General features: G+C 38.2%; 1 protein-coding gene across 7 annotated transcripts in view; it reads left to right on the top strand.

The window, feature by feature from the left end:
• MPDZ (multiple PDZ domain crumbs cell polarity complex component) overlaps positions 1-20,492 on the top strand; it is a 159,710-nt gene that overhangs the window by 121,144 nt on the left and 18,074 nt on the right. For 5 of the 7 annotated variants that reach the window (XM_053656298.1, XM_053656300.1, XM_053656294.1 and 2 more), the window contains 6 exons: positions 2,243-2,353; positions 9,925-10,084; positions 11,856-12,052; positions 13,191-13,282; positions 13,503-13,593; positions 15,811-15,891. In XM_053656298.1, coding sequence (XP_053512273.1) covers positions 2,243-2,353; positions 9,925-10,084; positions 11,856-12,052; positions 13,191-13,282; positions 13,503-13,593; positions 15,811-15,891 — 732 coding nt within the window. Of the gene's footprint in view, positions 1-2,242; positions 2,354-6,829; positions 6,929-9,924; positions 10,085-11,855; positions 12,053-13,190; positions 13,283-13,502; positions 13,594-15,810; positions 15,892-20,492 lie in introns of all 7 variants that reach the window. The other 2 variants (XM_053656301.1, XM_053656299.1) reach the window with 2 other exon arrangements.

Here is a 20,492-nt window from a genome sequence, read left to right as displayed (position 1 = left end):
TGTATGAGAGAAAAGCATTTGGTCAGATTGTACCTAATTCCTTAATTTAAAGTGAAGTTTAATGGTTTCTATAGACTCTTCCCTCGGGCATCACTCATTCATTTACTTAACAAGTGTCCCTGGAGAGCTGTTGTGTTCCAGGTGCCCAGCGGGCTCTGGGCACCCACAGGGAAGGAGGGCGTGCCCGCCTGTCAGGTGCGACAGACAGGACAAGTAATCAGGCCGCTTCAGAGCACTGTGATAAATTATTTGACCATGATAAGCATAGTGTTACTGTATTTAAGAGGGTAAAGAGATACCTGATTTCTGATTTGTTGAGTTGTCAGGATTTATAGAGTAGACTAAAAAGAGACAGCTTCCAAATAGAAACTCATTGCTTTCTTACTATGAAATTTGTTTGGTTCTCACCAAAGTTCAACTCTGCAAATAATAAATACAGTGTTAAACTATACAATTTTAAATATAATGGTGACTTACTATGTGTAAGTTATATTTAATTTATACAAGTGATTGCCTCTCACTTTCTGAAATCATAGAACTTATACATTAAAATGCCCTAATTGTTTAAAAGAAGGTTATAATTTAGCCATTATTTTTAAATTAGCATTTTGGGGATTGAGTAGTTGATCGATTGATGATTACTGAGCGCTGAAGAAGGAAGAAGATTGAGAATTGAGAGAAAACAAGGGCCGTGTATGTGTTATTTTCCCTCCGACTACTTACAAGGAAGAATGATGGGCTTTCTTCTCCCTGCAAACTTACCTTCCTTTAGATGAAATCTTAGCCCCCTTTTAAAGAACTCTACCTAAAATTTCCATTTTAAATGATCACAGGGCAGTTTATTTTATGGGTACTTCACTATTATGTACCTTCAACATAAATAGAAAAAGTAAGAAATGCTTATGATTATTTCTGGAAAGGATTGATCATGGTTTTCACCAAAATATTGTTTAAATGTATTAAGAATTTTAAGACATCCCTATCCAATTGAAAATGACTTTTTTGTGGTAAAGTACTGTATGCTGTTTAGCAGTGGTTTGCTGAGTGCTTTATGTGTGGGGGATTTTCTTATAAATAAGGAAGCCTTAGGCTTCTGTAGTCCTGGGGATTCTGACATTTCTGCTAAGAGTTTCTGAAAATGTATGTAGACTAGATGAGTAGAAGCTTGCAAGTGATTTTATTCTAAGTATAGCTTTTCTTGGATGTGAACAAAGATATTTAATGTCCAGTTAAAATTTTCTCACTAATGATATATATAGCACACATGGATATTAACTTTCCTTCTACAGAAGTTAGAAATCATTTTTAATATGCACTGAAAGACATGTTAAGTATCTCCTAAGTATCAGCCTGAGGGAGTTTTTCAATTACACGTATGTACTTATGTATATACCTTTTTAAAGGTGATGATGTTCTATGCAGAGATCTAATAGTTTTCCAGAATTGGGTCCCTTCTAATTTTGTTATTTTGTTGTACATACCATATTGCAGTAATTGGAAATGATAAAATGATATAGTATCCTATAGTTTTCTGACAGGATTAGCATTTGGCCTTTCAAACTATTTTTTTTCCTATCCATGTAGTACACCAGCTCAGTTGATCATCGGGGAGGCAAGCCATGCAGAATAAAAGGGTACACAATAACTTCTCTTTCCAAGCTACTCATATAAGAATTACTAACAAGTAAGCACAATTTCTTGGCTTTCTGTTCCTGTCATGTCTACTGCAAAGATTCTTTGCACAACTAACCTTACAATAACCTGTTATTTCTGAACATCAGAATTTTGTTTTCAACCTCAAGCTTCCCTGTCCAGAGAAAAATGCACAACGCCATCACCCATCCACTTCCCAAAGCACTCTAATGAGTTGGAAAACATTTCTACAGTGACTTTCATGATGAAGACAGTGCTACTAGACAGCCCCCTTACATTATTTCTTTAATTACACAGATTTATTAAAGGAGCAGCCAAGCAGTGTAAGGAATGCAGAAGCAGATCCTTCATTCTAATTGATTATTATTTCAGTTGATTAGTAGAGAGAGAAATCAGTGTCCAAAACAAGGGACCACAGTTTGCTGATCAGATTAAAAGTTCTGAAGCCTCACATACAGTCTCAATTATTTTTTATTCCGAAACTAATTTTCCAGGACGCTCCTCCAAGGATCTTCAGAACTCCAGATCCACAAATTGTTCTGTTGTTCTATAGCTTCTTGAAATGTTAAGCCGAGGCCTTCCATTGCAGGTGGATGGCATGGACCTCAGAGATGCAAGCCACGAACAAGCTGTGGAAGCCATTCGGAAAGCAGGCAACCCTGTAGTCTTTATGGTACAGAGCATTATAAACAGACCAAGGGTAAGCAAACACAGAGGGCAAGGTAGGCATATCTGAACAGTGTTCAACTTGGAATCTAACGGATCAAGGGCCAAGTTGTCTCTAAAAACAAAGATACTGAGTCTTGGAATCTCAGGAGACTTGTTAAAAGTTTGTTTTGCTTGTTTTTCTTAATTGAGGTGTCCTGGAAATCCCTTCTACCAATTTTAATAAACACTTGAAGTTTCTTTTAAATGCACAGAAGTAGGATTCATTGGTGGCCAGTGATGGGCAGTTATTAATGTTCACTATAGACATGAAGTATGTAAATTGTTAACAGAAATGTGGTATAGTCTTTGAGGTTAATAATCTCTGACCTTCAGTGAAGTCCCCTAGAAGCCAGTGAGATGACATTTTCTTTACGAATTGATTTCCTTAGAATTTTCAGTTTATGAAATCCCATGATCACCAGTGAATAATCTTAATGTATTTATCTATTTCACTGAATGTTACATTTACACGTGGTGGATTTTGTTTAAGCTGTATGTCTCTATACGAGTTATGTCATAACTGCTGCTTCCCAGCTTCAGTTACTGTTTAGCTTTACATTGCTGCTTCGTCCCTGATGGACAGAAACCTACTGACCCATTTTACCATCAGCCATCACAGGTAAAATGGCTTCAAAATTATTTCTAAAAATCTAAGGGATTTTAGTCAGTGTTGTGGAGGGAGAAGTTACTGAGGTTTTGTGTATTTGATCAGCCCTAATATTGCCAAAGAAGAAAATTGTGCCAAGAATTAAGACTATTTTTCTGTTCCTTCTTTGTACCTCAGTAAAAAGAAAAATATTTTAACATGTAGCAGTTCTTAGATATATTTGGGCTGCATAGCCTTTAGAAAGTTCTTCAGAAACACACATGTTCACTGAAAAGTTCGCACACCATTGCCAGAGTTTCCCAAGTGTCCTGAAGCGTAGAGAGAGGCTCACTTCCAGATCCAAGCAGAGAACCTCTGACGTGCTGATCTCTTCGAGATGCCTGTTGTCAGCTTTGAGAGTTGGTTGTGTTTTAAAGGGAAAGGTCAGCATATGTGAGGGGAGTTAAAAGGATTATCTAAAATTTAAAATATGTAATTTTATATACAATACATTTAACTTTTAAAATGAAGAATTTAAGGTAATTTTCAGAATTTAAAATTAAGAATTTAATATGATGGTAGGAAAGTAGCAAATAGCTCTGTAGATGAGATCAAAGTAATTTTCAAAATCTGTGTCATTGAATAAAAGTGACTAGATTTATCCTGTTGGTTGTTCCTTTTGTTGTTGAGACAGGTGTGTAGCTCCGCTCCAAGTTTACTGTAAGAAATGAATTTAGCTGTTCTTAATGTAAGCATTTATCTTCACATCTGCAGTTTTTAATCATTCAGTTGTTTATTGTTAGGTAATAATTATTCATTCAGATGAGAAAATCTGCCAAATGGTGGGGCTGCATCATGCTGCATTCTTTTCAGATGCTGTTCAGTTTGTTTAAATAACTATAAATCTTTCTGCATTTGTTTCCATTTGTTGTGTTAAACATAGACACAGCATGATAGTGTGGGTAAACGGTTGTTTAAGTTAAAGCTATTTTTTGTGTGGGTGGGTTTTGCATATTTCTTTTTCCTTTTATTTTTTGTTTCAAACTTTTATAATGTTTAGGATGATATAAATTGCTGAATAAGGCTTCTCAATACTACTTTTTAAAAAACTTAAACTACAAATATTTATTTCAGTGCCAGTCACATTTTCTAATGAGCTGGGAAGGTTTTGTGGTTTTTTTTTTTGTGTGTGTGCACCTGGAAAATACTCCTATTTTATTATGAGTTATAATGATGCCTGATTTTGTACCAATTATTCCAGGATAAGTGTTACTCAAGCAAGGTTTCAGGACATGCCCCCCCAAAGTATGGCATGTTGGATATGGAATATTTTAAGCTAACGGAATTTGGGAAAGGACAGGTGCTTCCATGACTCTGACCTCCCCTTCCACGCTGAAGCAGGTTGCCAGGTCGTCCTGTGAGATGCGCCCTTCCCATCCCTGGAGAAGAGGGGAAGGGATGCTGAGGCGAGCCAGTGGACAGACTGTGCAGAGTCCCCCAGTGCACTCCTCTAAGTCCATATTCAATGTCTCGTGATACTTCCCACGACTGCCAGCTGTTCATGCAGTCTCGTGTAACAGCACTCGGGTTTAACCATTTCTCCTGGTCTTTATTTCCTTATGAAGGCCCCATGTCACATAAAACTTATATTAAATCAATATGTACACTTTTCTCTCGTTAATCTGTTTCTTATTACAGAGATCCAGCTGAGAACCTAAGATGGGTATGGGAATTTTTTTTTCTTTCTCTACATATGCATTTTGCTTTAGGAAATTATAATTAATTTTGCATTTAAAATGAGAAGTGCTTGGTATTCAATGATTTACTTCCCTATGAAAATAAATTGAATCTACTATAATCTAAAGGAAAAATTACAAATAACTAAGTTTCTTAGTGGTAAATGTTTTGTTTGTGGATATAATAAAGCTTTAAGAAAAACTTATACATAAGCTCTTAGGCTGTTCAAGATTCAGAACTTTCCAGAGCTAGTCCTGATAATTCCACCAGTGTGACACTTTCCAGAACTTAGTCTGACTACATCGTTGTAGGGAAGGGCGGGCCCTATTAATATGGGCCAGAGAATGTTTTTGTCTTCCCTGTACTGCTTCTTATTTAATAACATTTCTATTTTTATCAGCCCTTGGAACTATAAACAGAAGTTTCATCATTGATTTTTTAATAAGAAATGTAGTCTCTTTCCATAAACCTTTCTTTAATAATAGTGATCCACCACTTCCCTTGCTGCATTCATTCTGTGCTGTTATATTCTGTTCTCAGGGCCAAATTCTAATCCTATAAGAGCTGCAAATTAAAATAAAAAATAGGAATGGAGGAAGGCAGGCAAGCAAAAAACTAGAGCTCTCTTTAAATATTTTATTTCTTGACATTATGGTTTTATTTTATATTATTCTACAGAATTATAAAGGAACTGTAAAACCAAAAACTTCCTCGTGTGAGAATTAGAAATAATCTCTACCATCCGTGGCACTGACTTTTTATTTTGCGCCTAGGATAAGTTTTTAATCTCTGCCTAGTCATTTCTTCCATCGTACTGTCTGGTCACATTCCTTGACATTTGTGATCTTCTTTTTTGTAAAGCAGGAGTTGACATTTTAAACTGAAAAGCAGAGCGAGCGTTGAGACGCACAGAAATGTCATTGTGCCCATTTCTTTTTTCTGTCCTCTGTCTGTAGGAAAAACACTGCAGCAGAGCAGATTGAAAGGGCTGTGTGGCGTGAACTTCAGCGCAGGCGTACCGAGTGAGGGTGGTCTTTGCAGAGTGCTCTCCCAGGCGGGGTGGTGTCACGTGACAGTCTCTCCACTCTCCATGCTTGCCAGTAGAGATTTTTTTATAGAGAGAAGTAACACAAACATTTAATTGGAGCCAAAATGAATTTTAAATGTCTGCATTTTCCCTTGAAAGATGTAGTCAATGAAAGAAAAAGATAGTGGGTATGAAGAGAAGGAGAATTTATTGTGGTAAGGAAATTACTTTCCTTTCCCTTAAACTATGAAAATGTTAAATTCTGTCTGGCAGTCACCCGGCCTTTAATGATTCCAATCAAACCCCGTAGTCCTCGCTCTGTGTGTCCCGCACAGGTGAGCCCCAGCACCTGTGAGAGACACTCTGGGGTAGGGCTGCAAGCGTCCTTCAGAACCCCATCAATTCCCCAACATAGAAGGGTGTGGGGAGTTTTATAGCGAATTTTAAATATATGTATATATAATATTTCTACTTTAAAAAGTGGGCAGAACTAGAAACATCACTGTACAGTGATTCACTTTTTAAAAATTATTATTTTTAACTAAAAATTTTTTGACTTAAAGCAAGCTTTATATCTAGTCAAAGTATGAAAATTTCCTTACTGGAAAACAAAATAAAAGACTAATGAAGATTACCAGTGAATTAGCAGACAAGTGTTTAATTTGCATTCTGAAACAAATACACCATTCTTTGTTTTACCAAAAAAAAAAAAAAAAAAAACCCTGCATAATTTGCTTTTAAATGTACATTTTAAAAACTTGATTTTAGTTAGAAACATGTTTACCGATCTGCATAATATATATGTTAGTATATAAAGTAGACAGATACACATGCATCGGTCTCCCAGTGAAGACACTTAGTGGGAGTGAAGGAATTCAGGAACCCATGTGTCAGACGCGTTTCCTGTGCGGTTGGTGGCCAGCTTTAGATAGAAGTGCAGATTCAGGTCGCTAGAGGTAAACATTGTTTCAGACTGATGGTGTTACTGATAGTAGATCTGACAGTCTGACGGGATCTAGTTTTCTGCAGTTACTGAAATCAGTAAGTACTTTGTTCTTAAAACTGAGTTGTCTGGAATACATTTCTTTGCGCTTAGCGCCTGTTGTGTTTCTTTTTAGAAACCCCCCTTGCCTTCCTTGCCGCACAACCTTTACCCTAAGTTCAGCTTCAGCAGCACTAACCCATTTGCTGACTCTCTGCAGTTCAACTCCGACAAGGTTGGATAATGCCCATTGTCTTGCCGTTGCCTTTTGAAAATGTTTTGTTCTTTGTTACTGTCGTGCCTTGTCCCAGTTCACTGTTTACTAAATTGGGGCAGAAAAAAGCAAACTGTGTGTTTGGAGTGGGCGTGTCAATCCTTTCTTCAGTATGTTTTCTTGCCAGAGCATACTCCTTTTTGTAGCTGAAATTAGATGGTCCTTCTGAAGGGTAAGGGAGAATGGTGAGTGCAGTGCCTTTTCTGTGTTTTGGTGTGAGTTAAATGTTCTGATATTTAAGTTTTTGCTAGTTGCCAAATATATGAAATACTGTCACACGGAACTTTTAAAAAAACCTTGTAATGGTTTAAATCTTGAATAGACTTATACAAGGTTGCCCTAAAATCCCCAGTGTGAGTTGATCACAACACGGAAAGTCATGCATTGACAAGAGTTCCTTGAATATTCATGCGCTGTGTCCATGGGGTGCCTCAGTCGGGAGCCATGGGGCCACTGCTGCCCGTGGAGACCTGCTGCACATGCGCTTGGGTGTCCTCCTGTTCTGCCGCAGTTGTAAGTCCAAAACTGAAACAAAAACTAACGAGAACTAACATACTATAATTTGATCATGAAAAGGAAGAAAGCTGTGAATAATTTCTTCCAGGAAGCATTTTATGAATATTCATTGGAATTTCATGTTATTGTAATGAAGAAAACCAAAGATAATGTATCTGAAGGAATATATTTTCTGTTACTATAGGAATTACAGAATTCAAGTAGAGTTATCCTCCGTTGTTCCCCAACTAACCCTTTTGCTCCCACACCATTTAAGGTTTGTCTGAATGAGAAGTTTCCATGAGTAAGTGGTGTGTTATACAGTGTGCTGTGTGTGTGCATCAGGCTGTGTGCGTAGATGGCATGGCGTGGTTTCAAGTGCACTTTACATTGTTGCCAATGAACACTGAACGATCTTTGTTAAAGAGTTGTACTTTTATTAACAAATTTTAAGAAGTGTCAGCAACAAGCCAATTATATCATCTCAGAATGAGTAGGGGTAGTAAAATGGAATGCCTCATTGCCTTTAGTAAATGTATTTAGAGTTGTATTCATTTTACAATTCATGAGCTATGTTAGGGCACCATTTTTGTTTGCTCACCTTGTAAAAACATGAGATCCTGAACAGTTTGTTCACCGTAGGTTTTATTTGTTTGTTTGTTTGTTTGTTAAGGGAAATACTTGCTCAGAAAAGTTAGGCAGCAAGTAATACCTAAAAATTTGTACCCATAAATTTATTAAAATTATGAGGTTTAAATTAGATTTTTGTTCTAATTTTTCAAAGTGAAATGGGCTTAATTCATGCCTATTAACATTTTTTGTTCCAGAGAAGTAGTTTTTTTATTTTAACCAGAAAAATTTTAATTATATACCCCCCAACTTGGTATGTTTAATGAACCTTCGTCTGTCAGATGAGTCTCATTTGTCCGTTTCTCATTTGCACGCTGTTAATTTGAGAGTGTCATGGCCCAGCATCTGGGAAGATACCAAGGGTGCAGTTTATACTAGCAATCCCTGTCTGTCTGACCGGTGGTGTATAAGCTGAACATTTTAATACAGTACATTTTGTAACTTGAAAATCTGTTGTCCTGTAAGTATTATTCATCTTTCCTGTGCTTTGCCAGTAAAATAGTAAATCTTGTTTATTATGATTATTGTGGAGTAACTTACAATCCCAAAGTGCTTTCTGAGTCATCAAAGAAAGATCACACTCAGTGCCATGTAGTTTTAGTATTTGGTATATTTTGTGGTATTCTGATTCTCAATACCACTTAATGATCTCCGGGTATTTGTGCTTGCCTATCCTTTAGTGTGTTCTGTAAGAGGTTTTTTGTTTTTAATTTGTGTTTTTCCCAAACATACACATATCAAATAAAGTGTATTAGAGGGATTTTCACATAGGATGAAATATGAACTAAAGAAGGTAGAAAAACCTAGGCTCCAGGCCTCAGGGACACTGCCATGCCCAGGTACGAACTTCAGCTGGGTGTCTCTGACTCTTGAACCAGGTGCTGTCTCACTGTGGAAATTTGGGGAGATGACCTGGTATAATGGGAAGTGCATTAGATTGGGTTAAGAATTAAGCAAAAAGAATGTACCACTGTGTGATTTTGAACAAAACCTTTGACTTTTCATGGTCTTGGGTGATTAATCTGCAAAGTGAACTCAATTACCTAAGATCCTTTTAAATTCTAATATTCATTTTGATACTCTATAACTTGATGAAGCCAAGTCCTTTTTTAGATTAGGACCTGTGATAGCAAGTATACCATACTTTGGATTTATGTGAAATACTTGCCCATGTTTCTCCTTGACCTTGCAAGCTACCTTGGCAAGGGAACAATGGTGTTGTCTCTTAAAATGAGCCCCTCAGACCCAAGTCTGTGTGCCCTCTGCTGACAAGCTAGCTCCCAGGGAGAGGAACATGCGCGTGTGATGTTTGTTTTCGTGGATTTGTTGACACAGTCATTTGGAGAGAGGATTCAGGTAGCAATAAAAAATTATTTATGTACAGTCTTGCTATCAAGCTTTGAACATCTTTGGCTGTTTGATTAGCATCTTTATTTTTTTCTAGTTTCTTGGAAGCCTTTTCTAGACCCCTCCCAAATCTTGCCCAGAGCCCTGGACATTTATGATAAATTGTGAATAAAATTTTCCAAAGGGGGAAGTTTGTGTACTTTTTTATCTTAAGTGATTTAAGCCTTAAAATTGAACAGTTCATCACTTTAAAATACCAAATAATAATGTAATGTTTTTGAACATCCCACTTTGGCTTTGTAAACTTGACCTGAATCCTATCTACCACTTTATTTATATTTCCCATTATGTATTTATATTTCCTATTATGTATGTGTCAGATATTTTAAAGCCAGTTTTTTTGTTTTCAACATTCTTCTCTTGTTTTCCTTAATGTTTTTCTCCTTAAGCTGCACATGCCCACTGCATTCCTCCTGTCCCCACAGGCACCCAGTCAGTCGGAAACAGAGCCAGCAAAGGCTCCATCGCGCAGTGTGCCTCCACCCCCTCCTCCAGCGTTTGCTGAGATGAGCAGTGACCAAGCCCCGCCATCTGCGAGCAAAGTCTCAGAAGTGGACAAAGAGGATGAGTTTGGGTATAGCTGGAGTAAGTTGCTGTTTTGTAATGCATTTAATTGTAACAAGTACTAAAAGAGCTCTGTGGTTCTCAAGGCTTATGCCCTAAATGAAAAGGGATGTTTCAGCTTTAGTTATAAATACTTCAGTTTTGTGTGGAAAAAAAATACTGTTTGTTTTTTCTTGAATATAGCATGCGTTCCCAAGGCATGAAGTCATACTCCTCCTTTTTTTATTCAAGTCCACATTTCTGTCAAAGCTCCCTCTGCCATTTATATGAGAATTCGAACAGGGCGCTCTCTCAGAAGCTGTTCCCGGACCAACGGCCGTGCATGGTCTTCAACAAGTCATCGCCCCTCTCTAGGCCTCAGGTTCCTCCGATTGTCGCAGATGCTGTGCCTTGAAATGGCTGCTCTCTCTGCTAGGAGGGTAATGCGGTACAGTTGTTGAAATAAAGTCTGTGGGCATTTGACAGATTGTTTAACCACCTCTACGTTTTAGCTTCATGGTTTATTCCTCTTTTTAAAGTGCGGTTTTTATCTCCAGTTGCTCACAGTGAATTAGATAATGTCTCAGGAGTGCTGAGCACCACTCCTGATGCCCGGGAAATGTTCAATGGCAGCTGTTTCTAGGATGACTGAGGTGTCTCCGTTTTCTGAGGAAAGAAACCATTTTACAGGGAAATAGTAAAAATGCACCCAAGAGTTATGAATGTGTTAGTCCTTTACAAAGTTTCATTTTAAAAATATAATTATTTCCCTTAAGAAATCTATGGCATATGCTGTTTAGAAGTACAGAATGTAAAAGTTGTGTTGCTAGATTCTAGAAGGGTTCAGGAAATGGCAGGAAACAGCAGTGTATGAAATTGATCGAGTTAAGAATCAAGAGAGAATACATGGTATCAGCCATACAGTAACATTTTCTAAGAGATGATTTGTAAAACTGATAGTTCAGTCTATTGCCAGTGAAATTAGCGTATATTGCTCGTCCGCCAAAGTGGCTGGAATATACTCCGAGGAAACCATTGAATGGAATGTTTGTTAACTATTGTCATATCACAAGCTACCCCAGAACTGAATGGCTTGAGAAACAGTTCATTATTAATCTGCCCATGGGACTGTGGTACATGGGCTCAGTGGGCTGGGCCTGATGACGGCTCTGCCACACGCCTGGCAGTTAGTGTTGCTACTGGCTGCTTCCTCATTTGGGCTTGTGACACAGGGCACCTGCATTTGGAATTTGGAGAATGGGAGATAGGAGTGGTCTCATCTACTTAGGATGTGTGTCCAAAAGCTGGGACAGGTACATTGATAAGTCCTGGCTTGATGACTCTCTACAATAACAAATTTCATTCCCTTTTCTCTGGAAATATGTTGGGCCATGCCCATCATGATATGACACACATTGCAGGTTTTCCTGTGGGAGAAAGGTTTCTGCTGACCAATGGAGATGAATATTCTGGACTTTTGTTTCCTCTGCAAATGTTAAGTTTCTATTTTAATCATAGTCTGAGTCTGTTACTGTGAATCACTCTTGGACCTATTCATGCTAGGTAAACCAACTGCTCAGATACTGTACTCTCTGCAGCAAGGTGGGAAGAAATGCCTCAGAGTGTGGGATTTCCAGGAAACTGGTCTTGGGTCCTGGTGGCCGTGTTTAGCCTTTCTTAACCACCAAGCATTATTCTGGTACAAACGATGCCCTTTTGAGGCTATTCTAAGTAGCCTTCTGTAGTAAAGTATTTGACTGTGAATTAACTCTCAACACCTATAATGTTGTGTTGTTGTTGTTGTTGTGTGCAGAAAATATCAGAGAACGTTATGGAACTCTCACAGGCGAGCTGCATATGATTGAACTGGAGAAAGGTCGAAGTGGTTTGGGTCTCAGTCTTGCTGGGAACAAAGACCGATCCAGAATGAGTGTCTTTATAGTGGGGATTGATCCAAATGGAGCAGCTGGGAAAGATGGTCGATTACAGATTGCAGATGAGCTTCTAGAGGTAATTTCCTATGGAAAACGCTGAACTTACTTTTGTGGAATCGGTGCAATGGAATCAGAAGTTTCTAGAAAATTCACCTGGGCCTCATATGGTGAGGGAGAAAACTATCGCTTGCCTAATAAAATAGACACATTACAGCAAATTTAGCACTAAACCACATCTCTGCTAAGTAAAGTCCATGTTCCCATTAACTTCCATTTAAAGGTCATGACTGCGTAGCACCAGAAACAATTTTTGCCTCAAGACAGTAATAAAGATTACACTTCAAAAAACCTTTTTGTGTGTGCTGCATTTATTAGGAGCTTTTGAAAAGCCAAATGACCGATCATTCCTCAGTAATGAGACTAACCCATTAGACATTCTGGAAGTTGAATTCCTAATGGTAGAGTGATGGATGTTGGGTGCATTGGGGTCAAGGTTAAGGCTAAATAACTAAAACAGTAACTTAACCTTCCAAACAAAATAAATTTGTGGATCATACTTTATAGTGTTTAGCATTGCATTTGCCTGTTTTGTTTGTCCTTGCTTCCTGTAGGCTGGGATCCACATATTTTTATATTGCCTTCATACTCTTCCCTTACTTTGTGTATTTCTGATGGCTCAGTCAGCAGTAACTGAATAAGTAGAAGACTGACAGTTTCCATCAGGCACAATGTGCTGCCCAAATCCTGGGTCTGTGAGCACTGCTTCTCCCAGTGGCCTATGCCCAGGGCTTGAGTTTTGAGACTAACTAGAAACTATGACAGTAGGGGACTTCTCAGGATGCTCCGTGCAGGTCACAGGGCTTCCGCAGAGCCCTTGCTTTATTCAAAGTGTGCTGAAGCCCAATGCCTGCCAAGAAATTCACTCTCTGTTCTCCTACAGTCAGTCCAGGTACTGCCTCTTTAGTCCAGGAAGAGCAGACTGTATGATATCATTTTAATGTTGGCTTTTAAAATGAGCTTTTTCAAAGTCAGGTTCATGTTCTGGGAAAGAGATTATACATGTGTATATATAAACTTTTTATATATATATATATATATATATATATAATATATATATATAAAGGAATAAATATCCCTTTAATGAGCTAGCTAGGATGATAAAAATTCACAAAATTAAAATTACAAGTTCAATTAATGATGTTTATTTCTCATAGATCAATGGTCAAATTTTATATGGAAGAAGTCATCAGAATGCTTCATCAATCATTAAATGTGCCCCTTCTAAAGTAAAAATAATTTTTATCAGGTGAGCATTTTCTTTTTCTGATTTACTAAATACATTGTATTAGCCTTTCAATTCTGAGTTCTTTTGAATAAAAATAAAACATTTATAAATGTGTTAGTGTTATAGTTCCAGGTCTTTGGAATTACAGAATTTTCTCTAGTAATCCTTTTGAATCTCAAAGTAAAAGATTGAAAATAATGTGAATCGTTGTGATATGACAGGTCATTGTATTTTCCCTTAGAAATAAAGATGCAGTGAGTCAGATGGCTGTATGTCCTGGAAATACAATAGAAGCTTTGTCTTCTACCTCAGAGAATCTTCAAAATAAGGAGGTATGTAGCACGTGTTTGCTTCTCTGGGAAGATTGAATTGATATACCACTTATTAATTCAACAAGTATAAAACCCTTCCAGGCGATCAAAGATAAGTAAGTCGTAGCCTCGGCCCCATGAAGTTTGTAGCCTAGTACAAGAAGCACTGAGCAAGTCAGCTCACCACTTACATGAAGGCCAGTAGTAGAGTTTACAAAGAGAATAATGAAGGTAGAAGAGGAGGTGTCAATCCCACCCCTGGAGAGAGAGTGAGAATAAGACTTTAGAGAGGAGGTTACTTGTAGGTTGGAAGGAGAAGACTTGGGGGCAAAAACATTGCAAGAAGATGCAGTGGATTGAGCAGTGGTGTAGAAGCTCTGGCAGATGCAAGACCGTTGGACACTGCGGGGCACACTGAATAGTGAGAGGCAGGGAGTGGGAGCTGGTGAGGAAGGGTCACTGAGAAGAGAGGGAGGGAGGGTCAGACTATGGGATGTGATGAAGACTTTGTCTTTGAGGCCATGTCATTAGGTACTCAAAGAATGAAAATTGTATTTTTTAAAACTTCTTTGGAAGTGGTGCAGAGAAAAATCAGAGGTTGTAGTAAAGAAGTTAAAGGGAGTAAGAAAATTATCAGAGTAGTTCAGAAGAAAGATAACAAGGTCCTGAACTAATGTAAAAAAAAAAAAAGGGAAGGGTTACCTCATATACATCATATGACTAAGAAAGAAACTAGCTAGATACTTCGTCCACAACTAAATGTACTCATTGGGGAAAGATGAATGGCTGAGAATTTATTTATCCAACAAATATTTATTGGGTGTGTATGTATGTGTGTATATATATATACATATATATACATATACATATATATATATATATACATATATATATATATATATATATATATATATTGCCTTTTATAGGTCCTTTTCTTTGGGCAGGGGACAGACTTGTGAATGAAACAGATAAGATGTACAAGGCCTCCAGGTGTCTGACTTGGTGACTTGATGGATGCCTGACATTTACTAAAATTTTTTTTAAAATAGAGGAAGAACAAATATTTATAAAAAAAAGAACCCATGTGTTTGAGGCAACTTAAGATTGAAGTACAGTATACATTTGGTGTAGTGTTTAGAGATGGATTACCTTAGGTGCAGATTTGGCATGAAAACTGAGGTTCTTATCTGTAGAGAACATTTAGAGAGAGGAGGGCCAAGGACAGGATTATGTGTTATCAGCACAAGGAAGAAGGCTCACACAGGGTGGTCAGAGATGATGAAGTTGAACCAGACAGACATGTTGCATGGCAGCTGATGAGAGCACATTTCAGGAAGAGGATATCCTGCAACTTTGAATACCGCAAAGAGGTCCAATAAGAAGATGAATAAAGAAAGTCCATTGAACTTGTTAGCTAGGAAATTATTAGTGATTCCTGAGAAAGCAAAATATGGGTAGGGAGTTAGAAAAAGAAGGCAATGGCTACAGGGTGACACAGAAAATTCAGAGCTTTTTGGTGGAAGTTCTGTTCTTATTTGTTAAGCTTCGGATGTGTGTTTCAGATGACTAGAAGGATATAATAGAAAGAGGAAAGTTGAAAATTAGAAGAGCCATGATGACTATCGATGGGAGAAGGTATAGGAAAGGAAACACTGTTCCCTAAATAAGCATATAAACCTGAGGCTTTGTCTAATATATGAGATAGAGGTGTGACTTGTCGTCTCATCCTGGGAACTGAGTCATTGCTTGTAATGGTGAACTGAGTGAAGTGGTTTTTCATGATTGTAAAGGAGAAAATTTTATTTTCATATGGATTGTACCAAATATATCTCTTAATGAAATGGAGTATTCTAGTAATTTTTAGAGAAAACATTTAATAGCCTCTAAAATCACTTCATGACTAACATAGTAAAAAAAAAAAAGAAAAAGAAAATGGCACCTCGGTGTTCTATGTGTCAATGAATTTCACTGTTTGGTGGCTGGATTGCTAGTAGATTGCATTACAGAGTCAGTCCAGGCAGTTTGAAAACCATATTGTACTCTAAAATAATTGTTGTCTAATCACACCTCACTAGTATTTTGAAGAGAATATACTGTTCCTAAATGTAATAAAATGTTAAAATAGTAATAATGAATCCCAATATATGAAATAAGTGTGAGTAAGTGGCCACTGTATTTAAACAAACAAAAATGCATAACACTTACTTGCTGTTTTTGCCATTTCTTTCTCTCTGTCAGGCTGAACCAAGCGTTGCAACTTCTGAGGCAGCTGTGGACCTGAGTTCATTTAAAAATGTGCAACACCTGGAGCTTCCCAAGGTAAATCTGCCTTGAATTAGAATGAAATGATGAGTTCCCTCACAGCACTGTTCTAATCCACTGGTTCTCAAAAGTGTGGTCTCTGGACCAGCAGCGTCAGTATGACCTGGGATCTGGTTAGAAATGCAGTTGTTTGGGGCCACTCAGACCTACTGAATGAATAACTCTGAGGTGGGTCCCCCACTCTGTGTTTCAATATTCCAGTGAATGCTAACATGTCAGAACCACTCTGCTAACTGATATTTTAGCAGGGACCCCACTTTTCCTCCTTTATGGTAGCCCAAGGTCTGAAATTTCATGGTCCCTCTTTTGATTTATTTGCCAAGGATCTACAGTGGGGAAAAAGTAAAGAATAAAGAAAGAGAAGTTATAGTCCTTTTCCTTCATAAAACCAAAAGCTCACATTACTAGAACTTTCACTGATAGATACCAATAAGGTATTTGCTATTGAACCTTAGGTTCAAATGATGGCTTTAAAGATGTGGTTTGATGAAAAGAGACCTGTAAATGCTTTCAGGTGCTGTAGGCTCATGCTGGTCTGCAGGTGGACAGGATGAATGAGAGGAGGAGCAGAAAGATCAGTGAAGTGCAGAGGGGTAAGAGTCAGCAAGGAGATGGGATGAGGGTAGGAGGGTATTCCCATAAAATGCGGCCACTCTCCAGCTGTGAGGCAGTGCAGCGTGATGCCACAACACCTGAGATTTAGCAGCCGGCTGTCAGGGTTGCATCTGGTCTCCATCAAGTATATAAGGGCTGTCCAGAAAAAGTCCAGCCATTGTTAATGTAATGAAAACAGTTTGCACAACATAGATGTAACCTGGCAGCCAAAGAGAGCAGACTGGAAGGTGCCTGTATGAACAATGACTACTTCACTGTGTTAGGTGGTAGGGGCAGCAGATGCCATTGAGCGAGCACGTGTACTGTATGGTTGTCACATTCTAAATGACTGAGCAAGTAGAAAAACAAATCTGCATCAGATTTTATGTTAAGCTTAAATATTGCTCCATGGAAACTATTCACATGATTCAGAAGGCCGCAGGTATGGGCATCTGGTGACTGGCAGCTTCATCGCAACAACGTGGCTGCTCATGCAGCACGTCTCACGCAGGGTTCTTTGGCAAAACATCAAATCACTCAGGTGACTCAGCCCCCCTGCAGCTCAGATTTGGTGCCCTTTGACTTCTTTTCCCAAACTAAAATCACCTTCTGAAAGGGAAGAGATTTCAGAGTTTTGATGAGATTGAGGAAAATATGATGGGGTAGATGATGACAATTGGGAGAACTGTGTGAGGTCCCAAGGTGCCTACTTTGAAGGGAACTGAAGCATCATTGTCCTGTACACAGTGTTTCTTGTATTTATATCTGCTTCAGTAAATGTCTCTGTTTTTCATATTACATGGCTGGGTACTTTCTGGACAGGCCTTCTATACTTGACACGTTGTGTGATCTATGTTTTCTTCAGTTTTCTCACCTGTAAATTGGAGATGATAATATGATCTTTGATATAGGTAATTGTAAGTATTAAACAAGTTCTTTATAAAGTGGTTGGTATAACACCTGGCACATGGTCAGACCTTGTTAAGCATTTAAGAGAAAAAAATACTGTGACTTCACTGTTTTTTTTAAGATAACCCTGCATATACATTTAAGAGAATTCCTTCTCAAGGGGCCATTTGTATTGTAGGTAGAGGGAAAAGAAGTCATTAAAGCCTCTTTCTTTTCTACCAAGAAGTCTATGCATTCAAGAATCCCTCATTCCACTGCTAATTATCACCTTCCTCTTCCCACTGCTGATTTCAGGGTTGCGTTCCCAGTTCCCTTATTAGATCCTCTATCTCATTGCAACAAACTTGAATCAAGAGCCCATGGAGATTATTTTAAGAATTCATCCCTCCTTGTCTTTGCTTACATCGGAACACCCTTCTGCTTTTTTTTTTCTTTTTAGTGTAGTTTAAATAAATCCTGCATGACTCAAGACCTAGCATGATCTTACTTCTGTTCATTTGGAAATATTTCTTCAATATTCTGGCCTATATAATGCTTATAATTGATGTCTTCACTTATTTGTCATTTAACCATGCATGCCCAAGAGTGTCTCTCTTATACTGAACTTCCACGTGGGTATACTTTCTGTACATCTAAATTGCATATTGAAAGAAGTGACTCTTAAACTCTCTCTCCCATTACCTTGTATAGTATGGTACACTGTAGTTCATGCTAAGCACCTGTGAGGGAAGAATGACGGCCACTGACACAGAGTGTGTGGACAGGGGAAAAGATGTCAAGACAGGCGAGTGGAGAAGGAGAGAATAGTTCCTGTACTGTTCCAAAAGGGAGCTAATGTAACAGGTCATTCTGAGTTCCACTTTGACTCCTTAGAAACTCTCTTGACAGGTCGATGATCTTCTTTTTTTCTTTTAATTCTTTTTTTAAGTGGGAAACTAGTAGTTTAAACAAAAAGTTCATAATGTGTATGTGTTCATAAATGAATACTCAGTGGTTGACAGAAATGCTAGTTCAATTTAAGAGACGAATATCTTTGGTTAAAGATTTATCTTTAGCTCATTTTGCAGTAGGAAAGTACATATGCATAAAAGCAAGTAACAAACTTACATGACTGCCAGAGATGTTTCATATCCATTCAATTTTATGTGGTGAAAGTCTTCAGATACAATTAAAAGTTTGTCTTCTTCTGAATTTAGGATATCTTCCAACTTCAAAGTAGTTCTCCTGATAATGGAGTAGCATGTTTAGTTTAGTTTGACTTTTAATTCCTGTTTACTCATTTTTAGCTCTTTAATTATACAACTGTTCCTTTATAAATATATTTCCTTAATTTGTTTCACATTCCCATTATGGTGGTGCTTTTATAACTAGCTCAAAACAATGTTTCTCAGATCTTTTTTTATTAAGAACTAAATGTACTGTGGCAGAAGTGAGGTGCAAAGTTGAGCAGCTAGAAAAGAAATTGCGTGCTCCCACCCTGTCATCCTTATTTGTACGTCATCCTGCCTCGGACAATATCAATAAATTGTCTGGAGATGTGTATATACTTGTTTTGTAATATTCTGAGTGGGATCAGGGCATATATATGCATGTAAATATGTACTGTATTCCTTTTGTGACTCTGCCTGTTGCAAATAACAAAAAACATACTCCCTCACTCCTAAAGAAGGGCATTTACGGGCTCTGGGGGGTTGATCTTGTAGCGCAGCCGTGTCATCAGAATCGTCCTTTGCTGTCCCCACACAGCCATTTACTGTGTCAGCTAGATCCCAAGGCAGGTCTTCCTCATAGTTTTAGAATGGTTGTGAACCCTGGTTGGGCTCATGTGCTACTTATTCCACATGTAATTGGGGGTTGAGGGAGAGAGTGTCCCAGAATTCTGAGCAAAAGTCCGGAGGTTCATCCTAACCGGACCAGTTCAGATCACACACCTACTGAGTTGAGTACTGTTGGTGCGGAATAACATGGTACAGCTGACTTAAACACCATCCTCGAAGCTATTTAGCTATTGCTGCATGACAAGTGACCTCAGAACTAGCAACGTAAAACAATAGATATTTATTATTCTCACAGTTTCTGCAGGTCAGGAATTTGAGAGCAGTTTAGCTGGGTGGTCTGGTTCAGACTGCCTTGTACAGTTGCCAGCAAACTCCCAGCAAGGGCTGCAAGTCGCCTGAACGCTTGACTGGGGCTGGAGGGTCCACATCCAGTCGTGATTGTTACTCCGATGACTGTTGGTGAGAGGCCGTATTTCCTCTGCACAGTCTGCTGGAGTGTCCTCACGACACGGCAGCCGGCTTTTCTCTGAGTGAGTGATCCAAGAGGAGCAAAGAGGAAGTTCTTAGGCCCTTTTTGACTTCATTGTGAAATGGCACATTACCTTCTCTACTGTATTTATTACAATTAAGTTGCCAAGTCCAGCTCACACTCAGGAATCCCTTCTTAAATGGATATCCTTCTTGAAGAATATCAAAGGGTTTGTGAACATGTTTGAACACCACCACTAAACACGTAGGCAAAGAGAGAGGGGACAGTATGTATGTTGTTTGAGGCAGCAGGGGAAGGGGGGCTGGGTTTTCTACTGAAAACCTGTGAGTTTGTGTAAGGCAGTAAGGTGAGAATGAGTATTAGGTAAACAACCAGCTAATAATACACTTAAGTGAATAGACAATAATAGAATCAGATCTGACTTGAGTACGTACAATCATTGTAGATACAGAGTATTACTTATTCAAACAAAAGTATCTTTGTAACAATAGGAAAGACCTTTAGTGTGGAAAATCCCAAATAGTGGTTAACTAAATTATTAACATTTAGCATTGGCATTGGGATTATGTCAGTGTAGTAGAACATTGACTTTCCTATTTATTAAGCCTGATTCTTTGACTACTAGACCAGATTTCAGGTTTCAAAATACTGGCATGTTTAAAGAATTTATCTGAAGTCAATTTGTGTATGTCCCGTAGCATTATTAGCAGAAGGAATGTATGTATAATAACAACACTTGTATAATGCATGAACTTTTCAAGCCCTTTCTTAATACATTTGATCCTCACAGCCACCTTGCTGTTGGGCAAGTAGTACTATTCCTTTTT

The sequence above is a fragment of the Artibeus jamaicensis genome, unplaced genomic scaffold (assembly GCF_021234435.1).
Source record: "Artibeus jamaicensis isolate MK-2021 breed Jamaican fruit bat unplaced genomic scaffold, CSHL_Jam_final scaffold_1964, whole genome shotgun sequence".
NCBI lineage: Eukaryota > Metazoa > Chordata > Mammalia > Chiroptera > Phyllostomidae > Artibeus > Artibeus jamaicensis.
The sequence above is the reverse complement of the archived record's forward strand: the minus strand, read 5'-3'. Positions and strand labels throughout refer to the sequence as shown.